Source organism: Hakea prostrata, chromosome 4 (assembly GCF_041222555.1).
Source record: "Hakea prostrata isolate BN-2017 chromosome 4, UWA_Hpros_2, whole genome shotgun sequence".
Lineage (NCBI taxonomy): Eukaryota > Viridiplantae > Streptophyta > Magnoliopsida > Proteales > Proteaceae > Hakea > Hakea prostrata.
Window position 1 is genome coordinate 38,226,118 of NC_142603.1, and position 23,763 is coordinate 38,249,880.

Consider the following 23,763-nt stretch of genomic DNA (forward strand, 5'->3'; position numbering starts at 1 on the left):
ATGGGCTAGCACCATACTTCACCTTCAAGACTCTCAAAAACCACCTCATAATACGGCTGGGAGAATTTGGGCTAAAAGTGAGGCTTGATTTAGCCAAGTTAATTTCTTGCCCCGAAACACCACAGTAGAGGTCTAAGCAATCCTTCAAACAAGCAATTTACGATAGCTTCGCCTCAGCAAATAATAAGCAATTGTCAACAAACAGTAAATGGGAAATAGGAGGTACTGATTTCGCACCCTCACACCATGCACCGGCCTTTCCCTTTCTGCTGCATCGATTATAGATAGACCTGTAAATGGACATCCGGAATCCGTCTTCGAATTCGCATTCATATTCGTTTAAGGGTATCCGAATCCGAAATTTTCTTACCGGAAAATATCCGCATCTGTCCGATAAGTAATCGATACAGATTCGGATAATAGCGAATCGGATCGGATAATATCCGGTTAGATATTATCCGATTAGAATATATGATTTTTTTAATTGTGAACCGTAAAACTTTATTTCAAAATCAACCAAAATGGCTAAATAGGTAAATCTATAATATGTTAGCCTCTTAACTCACAACCCTAATTCTAAATCCCCAAATCTCTCATCCAGTCGCCAACGTTCTTCAACCTTGGGTCCCAAGACTTCGTTTCTTCAGCTTTCCATGGCTTCTGCCTCTTCTTATGTGTTTGTGCTGCTGTTTTCTAATTCTTGTAACTGGATTTCTTTTAAAATGACATTAGTGATGGATCGAGAGTTATGGTAGGAGTGAATATAGATGCAGAGGGCAGAAAGTTCCAGTGATGGATCGACGGTTATGGGCTCTCGTTAAAGTCGTTCAACCAAGTGATCTTGTTCTTGCTCTTCATGTACTTAGTGAAGCAGGTGTGAATTTTTGCTTTTGTAGAGTCACTTTTTGAATTTCTGGGTTCTAGGTTGTGTCTGTTGTTGACAATGGTATTTGGGTTCTGCTGTTTTTATTGATTTTGTTTTCTCTTTTGCAAATTGAAATAGGTTTATACATAACCCTTTTTATCATTTTACTATTAGTTATTGTTTTTTGGGTGTTTGAACTAAGGGGTTTTGGTTGTAATCGTGAAGGTGGATCTCAAACTCAAGATTTGCAAAGGGTCTTCAAATCGAAGCGAGAAGTGAAAGCTTGTGGAGATAGGAACCATCACAAAATTGGTTCGCCGGTTTCGATTGCTAAGCATTGCGCGAAGAAATTTCCTATATGTTATTGTGTTGTTGCTGCTAATAATAGAAAAGTTGTGTTTGAGAGAGAAGCTTCTGTTAGTATTCTGTTGGTTTCTAGTGGTTTTCCGGTGGCCTTCAATGTCAATCTATGAAAAAATTATTAGAATAAAGTTTTTTCACCAAGGAAGCATATAATCAGATTCAAAAAGCATAAATCGGAAATCGGAAACCAGAAATTGAAAATCGGATAATTACAATTAAATATTAATAATCGGATAGCTTATCGGATCGGATAATAATCGGATATCCGATAAAGTTTCGGATTCGAATTCGGATACGTTTTAAAAATATCCGGCGGATATCAGATCAAATTCGGATAGCGGATTTTCTTATCGGATTTGAATTCGGATAGTGGTATATCCGAACCGAATCCGGTCCGTTTACAGGCCTAATTATAGAGCTAAGAACCTGTGAACAGAAGATGAAAATGAAAGGAGACAGCGGGTCCCCTTGGCGAATACCCCGAGAAGGAGTAAACTTCTCACTTGTAATACCATTTACAAGTAAAGTGTGAGAGACTGATTTGAACAAGATCATTACTAAGCTTACCCACTTCCCACAAAAACCCAACTTTGTGAGAGTAACCTCAACAAAGGACCATTCTAAGCAATCATAAGCATTTTTCATGTCTAATTTCATTGCAAACAATTTATTTTTTCCTTTTTTCCTGTTTCGGATGTAATGATAAATTCATCTGCAATGAAAATATTGTCGAAAATGAGACGGTTGGGTATAAAGGCAGATTGGGAAGGTGAGATGATATTATGGAGATGGGTTTTTAGCCTTTCCGCCATAATTTTAGAGACAATTTTCACCACCTTAGGTAATAGGCAAATATAGGTATAGTTCAGTTCCTCAGGTAAAACACCAAATTGAAAAATTTAGTGACAAACTGAATGATATCATTCTTCTCAATGGGCCAAGCCTTCTGAAAGAATAATGGAGGGTACCCATCAGGGCTAGGTGATTTTAAAGGACCCATACTTTTCAAGTTGAATAGAATTTCCTCAGGACTAGGTATGTTACATAATAAATTGTTTTCCTCATCAGTAACAACCATATTCACTGAGTTCACTGCTTGCCTTTGAGCCTCCAGATTGACTCCATGTGAAGTAAGAGCCTCCTTGAAATGTTCTAGTAATACCTCTCTCAGCTACTTCTCCGAAGTTGTCCCTTGCTCCTCAGAATTTTTAAGTCTATCAATGCGATTTATGTGCCTCTTGCAAATGGTAGTAGAGTGGAAGAATCTGGAATTTTTATCCCCACTTTGTAACCAGGATATCCGGGATTTTTGGTGCCAAAGAATTTCCTCCCATAAGAGCTTTTCCTCCAAAAGTCCAATGATTTTTTCTCCTCTTCCACCGAATATGACCTATCATCCTTACATTGAATAACTTGCAATTGGTTTTTTAAAGCAACAATATCCACTTGAATTCTTCCAAATACACTAGAATTCCATTGCTTAAGAGCAAATTTGCAATTCTCACCTTTTTGTTTGATGGGATGATAGAACCGGTCTACCCGTGGTAACTTCCACGATTATTCAATAACTTCCAAACATTGTGGGTGTTGAAACCAAGCGGCTTCAAAGTGAAAGGGACGTGAACCAAAATGGAGGTTTACCACATGTATCAATACATAATGGATTATGATCTGAATAAGCAATAGATTTAACCACAGTCGTTGCATTCTCATGGGCAATTCTCCATTCAACATTAATAAGGGCTCGATCTAATTTAATTCGAATATTGTCCCCTCCACCTCTTCTGTTTTTCCAAGTATAGAAGCAGCCTTTAGCCTCTAGTTCCATAAGACGACAGTTGAAAATCATATCTTTGAAATTCCTAAAAATTCTTCTCTCCATTTCTGACCCCTCCAGATTTTTCATGCCACCCTAGATAAGAATTGTAGTCCCCTACACATAACCAAGGTGAATTAAGAGCAGCTCCAATCTGGGTAATTTGGTCCCAAACCTCCTGACGTTTCTCCCTCACCGGATCTCCATATACACATGTTAGGGAAAAAATTGTCATTTTGTGATGCAATGTGAAGATCGATAACCTTGTTGTTGGAACTTAATAACGTCACTTGAATATTATTTAGCCACAAAATAGATAAACCTCCAGAAGCTCTTACTGAATCCACCGACAAAACACTATCATAATTTATTTTCCTCCTGATATGATCCATTCTATTACCATTACTTTTCATTTCTATTAGAAACAATAAGTTGACTTTCTCAGACATGAAGAAATTCTTAAGAGCTCAAATGGCCCGTGGGTTTCCCAGACCACGGCAATTCCAGCTAATGATTTTCATTGCTCCCCGTGGGATTGATCCCCGGTCACCACTGGTCCAGACACTAAAAAAGGCATCTCGGCATTAAACATCTCAACAATGCTGTTAACTTTCCATTGATCCACCAACCTCTTATTGAGTCTTGGTTTCTTTCCTTTGGGTATAGGCTTTGATGGACCTAAGATACGTAGAGTTGTTTTGGTGACAAGAAGTTGTTTCTGACGTTGAGGAGGAGAAATTAAGGGAATATCAGTGATAAGAGACTTAGATTCCATCGGTTGAGAAAGGTTACGAGTAAGTATAGGCAAGGGTAGATTTGGTATTTGACTGATAGGAGAGTTTCGGTTCAACCAATCCTAATTTACCAATGTGGGGAGTGAGACCACATGATGATTCAATAGGAGTTGGGGTAATATTACAGTTGGCCATGTGATGGAGAAGGGACAAAACAGCCGTCGAGTGTTTAGGGCTACGGTTTAAAAAATCTTGGATAGGTGAAGGGATTGGCATGGATAAAGTGCAGCCTGAAGGGACAAATTCTGGTAATGGATGATTACGTTGGGACCACATTTGATTCCATTGGGACAAGAGGTTAGATGAGGTTGAATTCATGGAAGAGAAAACAAGAGCCAAATTGATTCTCGGATCAAGGGAATTAATTGAAAAGGTGGGAAATTTAGGTACGTTACCCGATAGATCTGACATTTGTGTATAGGAGTTTATGTTCCTAGCATCCTGATGACACATTTATGTGAATCTTAGGGCATAAACATCATTTTATACACTTAGTGGTTACCTTGGGTTTTATTTGTTTTCTTTTGACTTTTCAAACTTAGCAATATTTGTTTTGGCTTATTGCTTTTTCGTCGGTCCTTCAATTCTCAATCAATGGGCTTGTGTGTGGCTGGTTGTGTTCGCCACTCTTTTTGCTTTGATCTCGTGGTTTTATCATCTACATTTTTGAGTCCGTGGAGTCCTTGCATACCTCATTCTTTTTTCTTTTGGGTTTGTTAAGGAGTTATTTCGATGGATGGCTCCCGTTTTTGTGCCTCTGTCGTTTGATCACCCTTCATCGCGTCTCGATGTCGTCTTGCTGATTTTTGGAGGGAGCTTCGCTCTTCCTCTCCGGTTTTGCTCTGTCTCTCTGTTGGGCGTTGTATGTCACCCTATTGGTGGTCGGTCCCTTTTATTCTTCGTCTTCTTCTCTGTAAACTCTATGAGTCTTTCCATCGTGTTCTGGCTTGTGCTTTTTTTCTCTTTGTTTATTTGTTTTCTTTAGTTTTCTTTGCTTGCATTAGTGAGTTTATTTCTAGATTATGTTTAGGTTTAATTTTTTTGTTGATTCGTTCGCTTCGCTTAGTTCAGTTTCTTTTTTAGTTGTTTTTCTCTGGGTTAGTTGTAGATTTAGATCATTCTAGATCTAGATCTGTTGTTGGTTGGTTGAGATTCTCGTTTGTTCTTCGTAGTACCTTCTTTATTATCTTCTCTCCCCTCCTTCCGCTTCTATCTCCCCACCTTTCTTATTTGGATTTCTTTCGCTTATTTATTGTTCTGCCTATTCATTCTATCTCGGCCCTCCGGGCGCCTTTGCTCTCTTTTGGTGCGGTGGTGTTGTCTCTTTTGTTTTTCCTTTTCCTTTTTTGCTCGTTTTTGCTTTGTTATTTACTTTTTTTTCTTTTGCCTATTCATTCTATCTCGGCCCTCGAGCCCTCTCGTGCCTCTTCGTCGGGTGGTGTTGCTCCCTTTTCTGTCTTTTTTTTGCTTGTTGTGTTTTTTATTGTTCGTTTCAATTCGATTGCATTAGACGTATAGATTAGGTCGTTTGTTTAGTTAATTAGTTAACAAAATTGAATCATTCCACTCTCGCATTACTATTAAGAGTTGAATTATAGTGGCATATCTCCTGAGATCGCCGTTAGCTCCGATCCGTGCACTTGCAGTTACTTTTAAAATTTCACAGACACATCCAGACCCCCTTTTGTGTTTTTCTGCTCCATGTCTCTACCATCTAGCCTCTACCTGCTATTGTCAGACTGGGTACAAGAGTGCATCGTTCCCGACGGTTCTCCTTCATGTGGAGGGGGTGCCCTAATACCTGAATCCGCAGTGGCCTGAACACTTCCGGAGTTGAACTCATCATAGGGAGCTAGAATCTCAGTGTCTTCGAAGATTAGAATTGCACTATGTTGTAGACGTATATCAGGAGGGGGGCTTCTAATATCTGGTGGGCATTTTGGTGATGGTAGCTCATTACATCTCATGGCGTTATTGCAACCATGGTCTTGATGATGCTGTTGAAACATCTTAAACTTCTTGTTGCATCAACGATCCTCATGGCCAAGCATAGCACAGAAACAGAACAACATAAGTTTTTCATACTTTATGGAGACCATAGCTTGATTTCCCATTTGCCCAGTAACATTAATAGTCGCTCTAAGAGGATTTAGACCTAAACTCTTGCCCTGATATAACATACTCTATGACCAAATTGTAAGCCTTCTATCACAATTTTCAAAGGTTTACCAATTTTCTTCACCGCTTTTCCAATAATCGTAGGATCTTGAAGTTCCACAAGGAATTGATGTAGGTGAACCTAGAACTCGCATACTGAGAAATCATAGTTTCTATGTCTATTCCATGGTTGTAAAATCAACATTTTTTCAGCAACCAACCATGGACCTTCAAGCATAACATTATCCTTATCCATAGCATGGTGGAAGTGAAACAAAAAATTTTGGTTTTCCAGAAAGGTAACTTCCACCTTATGAGTGGGATTCCAAGCCATAATGAGGCCTTTAGTAACCGCTTGTAATCTGATCGGTCTTCCTTCAAGAACATAACCCACCAAATTGTTTTCCTAAACCTTTTGGATCCTGACTTCATTAGACGCATCAAGGGTGAGATTATCATCAAATTCATCACTGTCATTTTTGGTAGGAGGGCCTTCGGATGGTGTTGGGGAAGATGGTTTAGGGTTGAAATGTGGGTTTCAAGCTCCAAAAAACAGTATTAGCTCCTACATATTCCGAAAACAAAACCACTTGTAGAGGACATTGAAAGAGAAAAAGGGTTAAGGAATGAAAGATATCAATGTTTAGGGATGGAGATAGTAGAGAATGGAATGGAAATAACGCCGTCGGACAGCTTAAAATAATGCCGGAAAGGAAATACTAGATGGCGTAGAACAGGGGAAGGAAGAGGATAACAAGCTCAGAGGCGGAAGGAAAACATGCTCAGAGGCGGAGGAATATAACAATGTCTCTAGTTGATGCAACAAAATTGGGCCTCACTTGAGCCTGAGGCTGATTCTCTCTCTTACCCAAAATATCCCTACAACTTTAAGATTCCTCTGAGTTTTTCTTTCACAATTAACCTATCAAAAGAAAAATTAATTAGTTCAAATTATATATGGTAGGAAAATTATAGAATGATCTTAATTATAGAAATTTATATGGGGAGTGGCTGAAATAATTTGCATATATGCACTCTTGAGATAAAATGATAGCAAAATAAATATAATTGAGTGAGACATGAAAATATAGCCAATAATTGTTCAAAATAATATAAAATGCACTTGTCAAAAACCAAGAAATAACAAACCATATCATGCTCTCTAGTAGAGGCAAAATATCAAGTCATGGCTATGCCTAGCAAAGTCACTTGGTTGACATCTCTCATCCATGATTTTGACTATATTGTGATAACCAAGCAGCCTTACACATTACAACCAAGACATTAGAAAATCTTGTGCAATTCATTTGCCATTTGTTGTAATTGAGATGACTGGCGTAGCAGATGATCACAAAAACTCATCGAACAGCTTTGTGAAGCTGTTGACACTTACCCGTAACCCATTTTCAGGTGAAGATCCTACCTTTGCTCCAGGGCACGAATCCTCCTGTGAGATTTAAGTGGTTGGTCCAAGCTCCTTTCTTGTAATTGTACTGAAGCATATGTCTGACTTCCTATACATTTAAGGCAACAAATTAATACAACTTTTTTGCGATGGACATGGAATCAGCATACAGTTGACTGAGATATGATGGCAAAGATCTGTTCGATGCTTTCCAATCAGGTAGCATCAGAGGAAAAGCGTTTGAGCACTATCAAGTGACGTTCTAGGTTGAACACTAGCACTCAATTCTCATGGAGTTCAAATCCTCCGCAGCACTCAGGATTTTTATTTGCGGCAGCCGCTGCTGCCGACGGCTCCAATTTTGCCACATCATTGATATTTGATCGGATGGCTGAGATTCAACGATGAGGAGTTATTTGTAAATATATTTTTTTTTTTTTACATTTGAAGGGTTTAAATTTTATTAATTTTCACACTTAAGTCCTCGTTTCCCTGACGATTCGTGTTCTTCACGATCTTCACCCTTTCTGGAGTTTGACTGCTATAAGGGTTTGTGCACTTACGCATATACCACTTAAAGCACGAAGGTAATTTTGGAAAAAGAAAATATGGAACTCAACTGCAATGGAAATTTAACAGCTTACAAATAAGGTTTACCAGTAGCTTTCATGTAGCACTAAAATGGATGCGATTAGAAGTTAAAACTTGATAAATTGTTTATCAAAGTGAATCAACGATTCTCCCACCTACTCGAAGGTCAACAGTCTTCGACGATTCATCATCTTCAAAAATCGTTGGGTTCATTGTATTCAAGAATCGAATATGGAAGAACTGCAAGAATCAGGTTGCTCTTCTTCTTCCCGTGATTGGTTTCTGTTCTTCTTCAATGAAGGCATCACCAGATTCTCAGATGAGAATCGACTATCACCAGGTAAGGCAGCCGCCATGGATCTACCAGGAACCGGCGACTCAAAGATCGGAACACAAAACATCCCTCTAATGTGTTGGAATATGCTCTTTGAGCATATGTGAATGTGAATGAAAAACCATTCATATGGAGAGTTTGTGGAAATACATGCATTTGTGGAAATAAATGTATGGAATAAATATGGACTTTTGGGTGTTTCATCTCCCAAGGTTAGTTCATGAATGGAGGTTATGGGACCTTCTATTTCCTAACAACAAACTTCTCATTTCCCTAAGATAATTATGGAGGGTTTTGGGGACTCTTGATTTCCAAGAAACTTCTCATTTCTAGCTTAATTATTAATAAAGCTTTTCATTTCCATAACTTAATTCATTAAGTTTGGGGAATAATGACTATAGCTTTTCGTCTTTCAAGCTAGTTAAAGAGACATTGATCTCATCTATAAATAGGGATCCCTCCTTGGTGAAGATGGTTGTGTTGTGTTGTGTTTTCTTTTATGATTTAAGAAGAATGCTAAGTGTGTTTTAAGGGAAAAACGATTTGTGAGTGTTGTTAATGGTTTGAGTTTGGCTTGGGTTTGGTTTTGTATTTGAATCGTGTGGTGATAGAAGGAAGGCACTTGTCAAGTTGTCGTTGCGATATACTTTGTGCTAAGTACATCGTTGTTCGTCGTTGTATCCTGGGAGGCGGGCGTCCGTTGAATCCTCAGCACCTTGTGGAGGGCGAATCTGTTTTGGAAGCGTCGCGCGCCTCGACGGTTTTCCTTTACTCTTCTTTTTCGGTTCAAGTTTTGTCTTTTTGAATCTTCTCTTAATTCTTTGATTCCCCTCATTATATTATCAATTTTGGCTAACAATCTTAAAACAGATTATTTAAGGTATAAGACATGGGTTCTTGTTCCAAGCGTCAAAGAATAGAAGAAGTCCAATCTCTGGATGAGAAGATGGAAACCTTTGATGGGCTAGTTCTTGATAATCTTTTGAGTTTCGGAAAGATAAGTTACTTACTCTGCGGATGGTGGTGTAAATGAGTGGACAGTAGCTGTGGTTGAAATACTTAGTGATTGGTGCAAGCATGGTGAAAGTCATCTTGATTTTATTGTTGAGAGGTTATCCTCTTCAATTGATTTATTAAACATCATGGTAAGGGCAGAGAGTTTCTTAGACTCTTTAGCTGTTAAGAAACTCCATGAACTACTATCTAAATTGCTTGATGCTCCTTTCCTAAAGATCTAATGAAAGGGGACCATATGATATTTCCACCAATCTTGATGTTTGAAACATCAATACAAGACTATTATATGTTTGCTTGTTATATGTAATCCTAATGAAAATCGTTATTGAGATATTACATAGCGGTTGTTGCTTTAGTATGAAAACCTTCCTTAAATTCTGATAATGAATTTACAAGGATGACAAGCATGGGTTTTCATCTATTTATTTGGTTGTTTAAAATGTTAACCTATCATTATAGGTTATAATGTTTTTTACTTTACTTTCTCTATATATTTAATGTAAGGAGAAATAAAGTTGAAAGGAAGAGAAGATGATGATGTGTATTGATTATATGGTTTTTCCATCTTCCTGTGCTAAATATGGGTAAGTAAAGGTTTTTTTTCAAAGTATTGTTTACTCAAGCTCAAGGCACCATTACATTCTTATTAGTTTCAAATACTAGGTGTTTTGAAATTATGATTTCAATTAGTTCATCTAGTACGTATTGAATTGTGATGGCTAAAAATCCGTTAAGAAGTATGGGAAGAAAAGAAGATTTTAAGTTCATCTTGTGAATATTATTCTTCTGTGAGATACTTTGTTCAAGGTATTTACCCAACTTTATCATGTTTTATTTAATATGATTTGCTTTTGTTGGGTTGGATGTAAAAACTCTAAATGATCAAAGTTGTTAGCCTTGAGTTTATTGTTTCATAACAAAGTTAAAGGCATGATTCTTTTGGAACTACAACAGTTCATTGGGTTACAATTTTCATGAGAAAATATGTTTACTTGGTTCACGTGATTGTTATATCAAACTATCTTGGTATTTTCAAAGAGAATATTTTGGAGTTTATGGCTCCATAATTGCATTATGGAACGGATGAATTGCATAAACATATGGGCTAGATAATATTCTAGTGTGATTAATATGTGTAACTCTAATACTTTGGTATGGGATTATTGAGTCATATGGATATTGCAATTTCCTATACTCATAGAGTATCTTGGCTTAAAATAGCAAAAAGAGTATGGTCTTGAAATTTGATATTGACCACAATTATAATTGGTATCTATTGGTATCTAATTTATGTACTCTTTCATGTAAGTGAAAATAGATGGAAAAGTTTGAAGGGTTGAACCTTAAACTTGGATAGAAAAGATGTTTTGTTTAACAACACTATATCTAGTATGATTATTAAAAGATGATCTTCCTACTGTTGGAGAGGTTGAGTCAAATGCATTAGCAGTTCGGATGTTGTTCAGGTTGAAATATGGGAGATAACACGAGTGTGAAGGCTCCTGCGGCCACGACTCAATCGGTCTCGATTCCAGTAAATCACCATGAGAAGCCTGAAAAGTTTGGAGGACTAAACTTCAAAACTTGGCAACAAAAGATGTTGTTTTATTTAACAACTTTAAATCTTCAGATTCTAAAAGAGGATCCTCCTATTGATGGGAAGGATGGTTCAAATGCTCAAGCGATTGAATCATGGAAACAATTTGATTTCCTATGCCGAACTATATTCAACGGCTTGATTTGCCTCGTATGTGTGTATAGTCCTAAGGGTTCGCCAAGGAACTTTGGGAGTCCTTAGACCATAAGTATAGATCCGAGGATCTGTGCTACAAAGTTTCTTGTGGGCGTTCTTGAATTTCAAGATGATAGACTCAAAGATTGTGATGAGTCAAGTTCAAGAACTCCAAAAGATCATTCATGAAATTCATGCTGAGGGAATGACCATGAGTGAGTCTTTCCATGTCGTTGCAATAATTAAGAAGCTACAATCTTTGTTGAAAGACTTCAAGAAATATTGGAAGAAAAAAAAATAAAAAAAAATTAGAGAGATGATTTTATTCTCTATTAATATATGTGCAAGTGTATTTACTTGTATGTTGCACTATGCATATATGACAACCTTGGGTTGTGTTGGAAATTTTTCTTATTGATTACATTTTGTTGTAATCATATGAGGTTGCATGTTGCAAATTCATCAAGTGGATTTAGAGTATGTGGATTATGGAAATCCATAGTTTGCCATGAAAAGGGTCGTAAGAGATGAAGGATGTAGCATAATTCATGCAATCCAATTCATTAGTGTTGTGTGCATGGTGCTTATGACTTACATATGGAGCACATACCAAATATATAAGGTTATAAAACTTTATATATATTAAACCCCGTGGGGGTTATGTGAATTTTCATGGAAAATGAAAAGATTTTAGATCACGGTAGTCATGTGATAGATGACTTCTTTATCAGTTTATGACTGAAAGTAGTGGATCTCATAGAAATCCTTCAAATTAGAAGGTGGTAACCAAATTCATGATAGAATTTGAGTTTGTAGCCTTGGATAAATGTATGGCAAAGAGGCCAAACGGCAATGGAACTTCTAAGAAGATATTCCCGAGTTGGGTATATATGAGGTTATTTTTAAGGCATTCTAGTGGTTAATATTTGGTCCATTGAATTGTTATGGACTTATTTTGTGGATGATCATCCGGTTTAAACCACTACAATATTCTCAACTTGACCGCACCCATCCGTATGTATAATTGCTTAAAATACATTATTGATCATGATGGGTTTGAGAGGTGCAAGTTAAAGTTGTTTATACTATAAGAGATGTGAGGCATAGTCTCTTAATGGTTAGTGCACTTAAAATCGTGGAGTCCATCAATGGACGAATATGTTGATGCTCCATTAGTAGTAACTTGACAATTATGAAAGTGTATCGCATACCTCGTCGCCTCTATTTATAAGTTTTATCGGCATGTGGTTTTGCAAAATTGTTTTATCTATAGTAAAAACTTATCTATTTTCATCTCGGATTTTTGCAAACCAGTCTTGTTTTGTTATGGCGTTCGTGTTTTGAGTTCCTAATTAGTTTGGAACTTTTGGTAATTGTCAAGGCAAGCTAGAAAGCAAGCTACAAGGCAAGCTAGAAAGAAAGCTACGGCTTGCTAGAAGGCAGTTAGAAAGCAAGCTAGATGGCGAGCATCTCGTGTAGGAATGGACTATATGCTGATCAGCTTCATACTAGAGATTTATATATCTCGGTTACCGGGCATTGAAATTTGTTTTGATTTCTAGCATCTCTTATGCCTGCTATATGTATAGCTGCTTCTATTGAGAGAATGCGATGTGATGTATAACGGTGAGTCAAGACTCATATGTCGTTGACATAATATTGTTGGCTAATTGATCTCGAATAAAGTCATGACATATGCTGTGTAAGGTCAAAAGAAAAGGATTGCAGATCCACCGACCAAAGGTTGAATTGAGATCAAGTTAATCAAACATCAAGAGGAATGGGACTCAAGCCTATGATGAATAGGTTGATTACAGTGGACACCTAACCTAGTTGACTGGAGATCCCAAGATCTAGGTTCAATAGGACAACTAAGCCGTAATAACCGGTGAGATCCCTGTGGGGGTTCATCCTCTACCCATTCCTAAGATGAAAACGTGATACCCGTATGGAATAGGTTAGCTTATGCTTTTAATGATTCTTACGCATTGGACAAACGTTGGATCCGGCGGAGTAATGCGGGTTACTCTTAAGTAAGAAATCACCTATGTGAGAGAGAAGAGTGGCCGCTTCAAGGAGAATTGTGAGGGCTCAATTCTCTAGAAACTCTCAAACCGGGCGTGTCCCGGCCAAAATGGACATAACCATGAGCTGTTTGTGCCGGGGGAATGTCCTGTGGAGTATATCATCATTTACATAAATGGCGACGTTCAAGGACATCGCGTCTCGATCAGCTGTAAGTAGTATACTTTCACAGGGAAGGTTCAAGCAACCTACCTATCCTATGCGCTTTCACCGTAGAATTCTATCACCTTGTCGGTCGTTGTTTTTTTGTTTTCCGTCGTCTTTTCATTCATGTGGGGGATTGTTGGAATATGCTCTTTGAGCATGTGTGAATGTGAATGAAAAACCATTCATATGGAGGTTTGTGGAAATACATGCATTTGTGGAAATAATGTATGGATAAATATGGACTTTTGGGTGTTTCATCTCCCAGGTTAGTTCTGAATGGAGGTTATGGGACCTTCTATTTCCTAACAACAAACTTCTCATTTCCCTAAGATAATTATGGAGGGTTTTGGGGACTCTTGATTTCCAAGAAACTTCTCATTTCTAGCTTGATTATTAATAAAGCTTTTCATTTCCATAACTTAATTCATTAAGTTTGGGGAATAATGACTATGGCTTTTCGTCTTTCAAGCTAGTTAAAGAGACATTGATCTCATCTATAAATAGGGATCCCTCCTTGGTGAAGATGGTTGTGTTGTGTTGTGTTTTCTTTTATGATTTAAGAAGATGCTAAGTGTGTTTTAAGGGAAAAACGATTTGTGAGTGTTGTTAATGGTTTGGTTTGGCTTCGGTTTGGTTTTGTATTTGAATCGTGTGGTGATAGAAGGAAGGCACTTGTCAAGTTCGTCGTTGCGTATACTTTGTGCTAGTACTCGTTGTTTGTCGTTGTATCCTGGGGAGACGGCGTCCGTTGAATCCTCACACCCGTGGAGGGGCGTCTTTGGAAGCGTCGCGTGCCTCGCGGTTTTCCTTTACTCTTCTTTTCGGTTCAAGTTTTGTCTTTCTGAATCTTCTCTTAATTCTTTGATTCCCCTCATTATATTATCAATTTTGGCTAACATAATGAACGCAGATCCTTCGATTCTATTTTTGCTGCTACTGACGCTGCTATCCAAAGCAATCTACAATATCCCACTTGTTCCCTATAATCTTCCGAGACAACAGAGACTGTTAACGGAAGATCAAAGATTCATGATCAAAAAGCTAAACTGATATCATGTAGGTGGGAGAATCGTCGATTATGATGGGTCGAACTCCAGAAGGGGAGAAGATCGTGAAGAACCGAATCGTCAGGAAAACGGGGACTTGAGTTTGAAAATTAATAAAATTTAAACCCTTAAAAGGTAAAAAAAGAAAAATATATTTTTTATGTAACAAATGGGCTTTTTATATATAGGGAAATTGGGGTTGGGGTAATTACATATGCCGCCGGTAAGGATTGAACCCACAATCTCTCCACTGAGAGGTGAGTTCTCAACCACTGCACTATCCTTCCATTTTGGCAAAAAAAAAGAGAGAAGGAAAAAAAAGAAAAAAAAAGAATATATTTACAGATAACTCCTCATCAGTTGAATCTCAGCCGCCTGATCATATATTGATGATGTGGCAAAATTGGAGCCGTGGCAGCAGCCAGCAGCTGGCTGCGGCAAATAAAATTCCGCAGCACTCAAGTGGAGTAGCCATCCAGCAGCCAGTTCAATGAATAACACCACGTGTCCCTTATGAATTCAACCCTTAGATTGTGAATTTTTAAACTGGCTTAACAATTTTAGTTCATCGATCAAATCAAACTGTAAACAACCCAATTAATGCTTGAAAATTCATAAGGGACGAGTGACGTTCATTGAGAGCTGACCTCTAGATGACCACTCACTTGAGTGCTGCAGAGGATCTAAACTCTTGCGAGATTCAACAGAAATGTAAACGAAGCAGAGAGATAAAGGTTGTTTACTCTTTTAAATTTCCCTGAAAAAAAAAAAAGGAGGAAGAAGAAGTTTCCATTGGCCATAATTTACCAACTTTGCTTTGAAAATCACTCAGCAACTACAGGTAACTATAGACTTACTCTTAAATACTCTGCTCCGGTGACCTCTCCAAGCACTGCAAAATTCTCTCTTTATAAGTCCTATGCATTTCCTGCAAAAATCTCTCTTTACAAGTCCTATGCATTTCTTGCAAAATTCCCTCTTTCAATTGTACTCTCTCCACACTTCTCCATTATTCAGTCAAAATAGTAGCCACCTCTGATTTCACTTGTGAGTGTTCAAAAATGAATCTCCTTCTAAAAAAATGGTGAAAGACTGTAGGAAGACCACAATCCTCTACTCAAGACAGATGATCCAAACTCTGACTGAGATACCATCGTCTGCACTAGCAAACAAGATTTTGACAAAACTTGAAGCTTACCTAGAAGCCACTTCTGGCTTGTTAGACTAGACCGTATTCAACATTAGTTAAGATGGTTTTCAATTTAAACATCAATCTTTTCCCACCTTGTAATGCAGTTGTTATCTACAAGTACGTAAGCTTGTCCTAGAGAAACACAAAATTTAAAACACAAAATAACAAGATAACACAAATTCAGTGCTAAAAGCTTTTGTACAAACTGAATTCATTCCCTTAATCGATCAATCTTTCGTTCTTCAATCCCTGCACCATCGCCTTTCTTACGCGCTCCCAAAGAGGACGCCCCCAAACAACAGGGGGGACACCCCCCCCCGGGAACGGAAACGATTCATACCCAAGAGTCGTCAAGGCAAAGGCTTAAAATCCAACGAGTGTGAAATTTTTGCCACCATGAGACAATGCTAACCCTTGCTCAAGTGCTATATACTTGTGGTACTAACTGTGTTAGTTCAAAATAATGTAGCATGAGGAAAGATCCGTGGATCAAACTTTTGATATTTGATCTAAATCAACCATTACATTTTTGTTCCACCAAAAGAAAGGCTTTTCGGTTTCACCCTTTACCCCTACCTACTTTTCTCTGTACAAAGGGCTTCCCCAAATCATCCTCCTACCCAATCCCTACATGCATCACAAAATCATACATAGCACAGCCCAATCAGTTTCAAGACCACAAGATAGGTGTAGAATTGTTTTGAGGGAGCTGGGGAGTCATGCAGTGCTGCTGCTGCCACTGCTGCCATGTTTCACTACAGAAGTGTTGTTGCTGATCTCCAGTGACCTGAACATTTTCATCTTCTATTTCCATCATTGCTGAGTCTTCAACTCCTTCACCCTCTACCATCTGCTCTGAAACTTCCATAATTGGTGTATCTGTTGTCGCATAATTATTTCGATGAAGTTCAGAATGGGAAGGAACCCATGGTATAACAGCTAAAGAATCATCTTTGATAACAGGACTCTTTCTTGTATCATTTGGGTCATCTTCCTGTCTCCATCTTTGGTTCGATTTGCCAGACCAGAAGACATTATCTATATCTGTTACAAATAGATGCAAAATGAAAATGGTTTCTCACTGTGAATCAAGGACTGAATCTTCTCAGCTCTTAATCATAACCAAAATAATGTAGAATAGCAAATTGAACTTACTTCTCCAGCATGGAACCAAGTCTGAGTTCACCGTGATTTCCATTAATGGCGTATTTATTGGCTTGTAAAGCACAAGGGCCTTTCGTTCACTGAAAATATCAGAAAGTTGTGATTCTGTTACTGAAGCTCTACATTGACCTTGGTCCCCTGCAGTTGAAGGTGATTGATCCAAACCCAGATTGATCTCTGGGGTTTCATCTTCCTCCATGATCGGAGGCAACTCCGCATCCTTCAAGATACCCAATTCATAATTTACTTAAAACCATTCATAATTTTCAAAGAACAAATTCAAAATCTTCTGGAGAAACAAGACCTCCAAAATTTTCTAAGAAATTTGTAGAAAGAGAGAGGGGTTTTGAAAGAAAAAGAACATACCAGTCTCCTGATCTTTCTAGCTGGAGAAGATAAAGAGAAATCTGAGAACTCATCATACACTTGTTCGAGATCCTTCCGCTTCATCTTCATAGATAAATATCCTGTCATCTTGATTACACGGTTACCACTAAAGAGCGAGTAAAGAAAACCTAACTCGACACGACATGATATACACTGATCATAACTCCATGGCCAGCAAAGAAATCAACGAATTCTAAACCAAAACTTGTAAACCAGAAATCAAAGTAATCAATCTCTCCCTCGATCTTTTTCACTAACTGGATTTCTTCACTAGCTCCCAATTTGGAGTTGAGATTTGCCACTTTGAATTCTGATTTCTCAATGCGATTCGCATGCCTTCTATCGCGCTTTTTAGATGACAAGACAGAATCTCGCCCTCTCTAGAAGTCTCCAGAATTTTACCAGGAAATTCCGGTAAAATTTGTCTGTTAGCCCTAAACCTAAACCAGGGTTAGCAAGTAGGCTAGCATAAAAACCATTGGATTGGTGTCGGATTAAGGAACGTTAATCAGATTACCTAAACTTGCCGTTGGTTTGGTATCAGAATAAACATTTACTGCCCGCACGCTTTTATGCTGAGAGTGCCTTAGGGTTACCACTGTATCAGAAATCCACATGACTGGATCATCTTTCCCAATCTTTCCCTCAAACGATGTATTTCTTCACATTTTTTCATCACATAATAATAGTTAGAGCCATTTATAATCAAAGTTTAAAGTATCCCACGATACCATACGATACTAGCCGATACGTATCTATATTTGACCCAACCGATACGATAAATCTCGATACATCTCTATATTAAATTACACTAAAATACATTAGCTAAAGCGATACATTACTCGATACAAAACAATACGTCTCTTAAATCCGCCGTTTCGATATCGTCTTTACCTTGTTTATAATTATTGAACAAAATAAAAAATGAACGTGTCAATGGGTCTAATATGGCGGTTTCAATATTGTGTGGTTCAAAAGTATCAGGAGAGCATATTATTCTCTTCCCATAATGGACCTAATCCAAAGTTGTGCAATGTGCAAAGATAATTGGAAGGTACTGATTGTGTTTTTGAATGCATCTGAGCCATCTAAGTTGAATCGATCACTGATGTATCATTATAGTTTGTGAAATATCAATCATATAAGCTCAAATGGAAATTTATATTTCTCCACCCTACTAGTGGTTGCTTTTTACAATTTTATATAAAAAATATTAAAATTTAGGATGTATGTTGATTAAACTATAATTATTAATGATTTTTTTTTAGCTAAACCAAAAATTTATTCAACAAAAGCAATGGGAGAAATATCCGAGTTACAAAGCCTGAAAATTCAAGTAGTAGAAATAGGCCAGTTAAACCTCTCCGGTAAAAGAGACAGCTTTCCATGCCGGAGAATCAGCTATGCTATTAGTTTCTCTTGGAGAAAAAAGAAATTTGCAACATACAAATTTTCCAGCCAAGTACTTGATATCCCGTATCACATTGTCCACGCAAAAAGGAGTTTGAATCTTGTCTTCAAAAGCATTGCAAAGCTGCAAAATAATCGATCTCAGCTTCAATCACCTCAAACCCCTCAGCCAAACACTAAAGTAATCCCTCTCTTAGCGCTAAAGCTTCTCCTTCACACCTCCATGAAGCCGGGTAAATTGATACCGCCACTAGCGGCAATCCTCTAAAATCTCGAATAATCAACCCCAGGCCCCCTTTTGATCCCACCTTGGCTACATCAAAATTCAGTTTAACCGCACTACCCAGAGGTTTAGACCACTTCACTTCCTTCTTTTTTCCTCTCCCATCACCCAATATCGGAGGCTTAACTAAGAGAAATTGGGAACTACAAAGATCTTCAAACTAATCAAGAGCCTTCTTGAACACTTGGGATGGCGTCGAATCCACTCCTTTGAAGATGAGGTCATTACGAGAAAGCCACAAATTCCAACAGATTAGTGCCGCTAAAGCTGCTCGATGACCTTTCTTTTGACTTGCACTATCCAATTTCAACCAATCTAACACAAATTTAGTAAAGTCATGATTTGAGAATGGAGGGATATAAGAGAAATCCAACCCAAACCAAATAGCTCTTGCAAATGCACAATCAATAATTATATGATCTTCTGTTTCTTCAGATAATCCGCATCTTGGACATGTTATATCCTTCACCATTTGTCTCTTCCCTAAGTTAACTTATGTGCTCAATGCTTTAGAACAGGCCCTCCAAATAAAGTTACAAACTTTCGGGGGAGCATTAAAGCTCCAAACATTTTTCCACATCCGACCTAGTAACTGAGAGGTGACTCGAATGGTTTCTGACATTGGTAAGGAGATGATAAGCACTACCAATCCAATCTAGTAACTGAGAGGAGACTCGAATGGTTTTTGACATTGGTAAGGAGATGATAAGCACTCTTGGTAGTGAAGATCCCATTTCTATCAGCACCCCAAATAAGTCTATCTTCCAATGGAAAAAGACCCAATTGTATTTTCAAGATTTCTTTTCCATCATCAACATGAAAAGTTTGAAGTACTAACGGAGACTTCCACTTTCTAGTCTCTTAATCAATCAATTCCCCAACCTTAGTCAAATTTGAGCTTGCTCAAAATTCCGGATGTTGCACCTTGAAATTCATGTAGAACTCAACCAAGAATCTTCCCAAATGTGAATGTGCTCACCTGAACCAACCTTCCACATTAACCCTTTTTTTAAAACTTCTCTCCCAACTAAAATGCCTCTCCAAGCCCAAGAGGGTTGTGACCCTAAAGAAGCTTCTAGGAAGTCACAATGAGGGAAATAAAGAGCTTTAAAGAGTTTGGACTAATACCCCTCTAGATTGGACCAGATCCTCCAAGCTAACCTGCCCAACATAGCTCTATTATAGAGAGATGGATCTCTAAATCCAAGCCCCCCTAATCCTTTTCTCTAGACAACCGATCCCATGAAAACCTAACACATCGTTGCCTTATCCACTTCCCCCCCCCCCCAGAATTGAGAGATTGCCTTTTTTCTAATTTCTTATGGTGAGCTTTTGGCAACTTGAAATGTGATGCGACATAATTTTGCATAGATAGAGCCACTTATTTAATCATCACCTCCTTTCTTGCCTTAGATTATAATCTCTTCCTCCATCCTTTCAATCTATTATCCACCCTTTCATTGATTTCCTTGAATAATTCCACCTTTGAGTCTTTAGATCCTCCAAGCTAACCTGCCCAACATAGCTCTATCATGGAGAGATGGATCTCTGAACCCCTGCCGCCCTTATCCTTTTCTCTAGACATCCAATCCCATGAAACCCAACACATCCCTGACGTATCCACCTTTTCCCCCCAGTAGAATTGAGAGATTGCCTTTTTTTAATTTCTTATGGTGAGCTTCTGGTAACTTGAAATGTGATGCAGCATAATTTTGCATAGAGAGAGCTACTAATTTAATCATCACCTCCTTTCTTGCCTTAGATAATAATCTCTTCCTCCATCCTTGCAATCTATTATCTACCCTTTCATTGATTTCCTTGAATAGTCCACCTTTGTTCCAAATATTACTCGGTTCCATTTACTGAACACATTCTGACAGTTTAAAGACTTCTTCTGCAAGACCTTTGCTGCAGTACCACATGTTTGTATATCCCATGCTATTATTGCCACATCCCCAACCCTAGGATGATCCAACCACATCAATTCTAATTTAAACGGACGTCTCCCTTGTGTTGTAAATCCTTTTGTATCCAACCATATCGGTAAGTGATCTAAACCCAAACTAGCATGCACCTTCATAATCGAATCAGGAAAGGTGGACTCCCATTTTAGATTGAAAAAGACTCTATCAAGTCTAACTTTTGATGTTTTCCCTACCTTTTCTGTGATTAGACCAAGTGAAAGAATGACCATAGGAAGTTGCCTCCAACAATTCACAATCATCTAACGTGTTTTTGAAGTCCTCAATATCCCTTGTAACCTTACCATTACCTCCAGTTTTTTCTCTTGATGACAAATGAGAGTTGAAGTCTTCGAGGCAAGCCCATTCCTCATTTCAATCTCTCCCAATTGCAATTAGTTGCTCCCACACACCTCTTCTCTTATGTTTCAACGGATCCCCACACACCAAAGTAAGAAATATACCTTTCTCATTTGAAGTGCTCGCTTTAGAGTCAATGATATGCTTGTTAGCCGAAAGAATCTAAACATTCACTATATCAATCCAAAAGACTGCCAAACCCCCTACTTTCTCTTTAGGCTCCATAGAAAAAAAAATTGAAATTTTTTGATCTTCTACAAATTGCTCTAACTCTTCTATCTGGACTCTTAGTCTCCATTAAAAACAAGATGTCTGGCTTAATCTTATTGGAAAGGAATTTCAAAGATTGGAATGTCAAGCTCCTTCCTAGACCTTGAACATTCCAACTGAGGCACCTCATGATTCCCCTTGGGGCTAATATCCCCCAGCCGCTGAGGGGTCCAAGGATAAAAAATGATCCTCGATTGGTGTGAGTCGTGCTCCATCATGTTGTTCTCATGCTCATCTTCTGTAACTTCACTTCTCAATCTCTTACTTCTTTCTTTAACCCCTTCCATGTTGGAATGTGTTGGTGAAGGGCTATTGTGCTTCCTATTGATAATGGGCTTAGGATTAATGAAGATATTTGGGTTATTAGATGGAGAAGCCTCAATGGTAAGTGGGCTTGATGGGTTCCTAGGGATTAGTGGGTTGGATGGTAAGGTGATTGGGTTAAGAGCTATTGGATTTGGGCTTGGGCTTGGGTTTAAAGCCATTTGTTAGTTATTTTGGGTTAAAGGGGTATGAATGGGATTGATATTTGGGTCTGGGTCAACCGGGTCAGTTCTGATCTAGTTTGGGAGAAGCTGGTTTAGAGAGGACTTAGATAAAAGTGGGAGAATGGTTAACAGGTCACATGCGTTGGGAAGGTGTTGTAGCTGGTTCTGCAAAACAATTAATGTTTGAAGATCATTTTGCCCAAGTAATGAGAGAAATGGATTTATATTTGGCTGATTTTCTTGGACTTGTGGTGATGGTTGAAATTGCATTTGTGTAACGGCAACTACAATGCGAAAAGCTGGTGAAAAATCTTGAATAACCAACAAAAGAACCCTGTTTTCCAGCATATGTGGCAAGGAAGCCGAGACCCTAGTTCTGCCACTTGCTGCTTGCAACTATACATCGCTAGAATCTTGTTCTCAGCCTCTTTCTCTTCACACTCTAGTATGCTCCCTTCTCCTTCGGCGAATCTCTACCGCTGTATTTGACTGAGGAATAACTACCTCTGTTGGCGCCACCATATAACTAGCTTCATCAATACATCTTTGGAATGGAGCCATTACTCTTAATATTGACTGAAAAATTGATTGAGGTCGAGCTGGGTAGGTTTCTATGATGCAGTTACCATGTGTTTATAGATGGTCTTCTTGCGCCTCAAACAGACTTCGACATTTATGAATTTCATGTCCAATACAAGCACACAAAGAGCAAAAAATAGGTAGTCTCTCATATTGAACTCTCACCCTATGTTGGTTCCCATCCCGCCTATATATTGTAACTTCATGTTTTAGCGGCATTCTGATGTCCACCTTAACTCGACATTTAAGATAAGCATGCTTATTTGCTCCAAAATCTCCTTCAATCAGCATTGATTTACCGGGTGTCCCTACATGTTTGATATCTGTAGCCCCAATTCCACCTTCAACATCTTGGATGGTATGTCATGAAACTGAGCCCAAAAATCCGTAAAAATAAACTGCCAACTTCCTGTGGACTCTAGTGCTCCAACACTATAAGATTGTGTCCCACCGTCCAAGGACTCCCTTCCAAAACATTTATCAAGTCTAATTTGTGTGTAAACTGAAAAGTAAAGCAATGATCGATATTCTCCTTCAATGTCACAATGACATCCTCCAACAAATGCCACATCGAGATCACACCTTTGGAAACCGCTTGTTTTCGGTAAGGACGATTATCTATCACTTTCCCAACAAGAATAAGCTCCTCCCTCTATTACAAACAGTCCTCCTCCTCATCATCTAGGAAAAACATATTTGCCTATGTCTTTGGTGGAGAATTTGGAACTGGTTTGCTTCAACTACCAGATGACTCTCCTTCCCACTGTCTCCTTTGCATTATGGCTAGAATAAATGCCAATGCATCAAACTAATCAACAGCACACACCAACCACGCTTCAAACAATGAACCTAAACACGCTCACTGACAGACTGTTTCAAATGAAGTTAGATATAGTGCAGACAAGACAGAAAATCAATTCATTGATCCTTTGCTTTCTTGATACGCTCTTCAACATCCTCACCCTAAGCATCTCTAATTTTCTTTGCTTCTTAACATGCTCACTTGTTAGACCTAAACAAGCTCACCGGCGGATTGTTTCATGCTCACAGGCGGACTTTTGAATTTCATCTTATGATCTAGGATGAGAATGACATCTTTCTCTACTTAGTCGGAGTGTCTTATTTAAATATTTTTCAGAGACTAACATTTTATATTTTACCTTATAGAGGATTTTTTTATATTTATGGGTTTGGGGTAGGGGATAAGACAATTTTGCTTGGGTCATGCACATTACTGTCAAGTTGAGATTTTGGACTGTTAAATCTGAAATCTCGATCGAATTGAATCTCGACCGTTGAATTTCAAGGATTGACATC

The 23,763-nt window shown here is 38.3% G+C and overlaps 1 protein-coding gene across 1 annotated transcript; it reads right to left on the reverse strand.

Annotated features, from left to right (window-relative positions):
• Positions 1-16,052: 16,052 nt before the first annotated feature.
• On the reverse strand, positions 16,053-17,464 carry LOC149018814 (uncharacterized). Its single transcript, XM_089154429.1, has 3 exons — positions 17,075-17,464; positions 16,700-16,928; positions 16,053-16,588 (listed from the first exon to the last, which is right to left on the reverse strand). Exons 1-3 carry the CDS (start codon positions 17,180-17,182, stop codon positions 16,215-16,217), a joined length of 711 nt encoding a protein of 236 aa, XP_089010555.1. The 5' UTR covers positions 17,183-17,464; the 3' UTR covers positions 16,053-16,214.
• Positions 17,465-23,763: the final 6,299 nt, after the last annotated feature.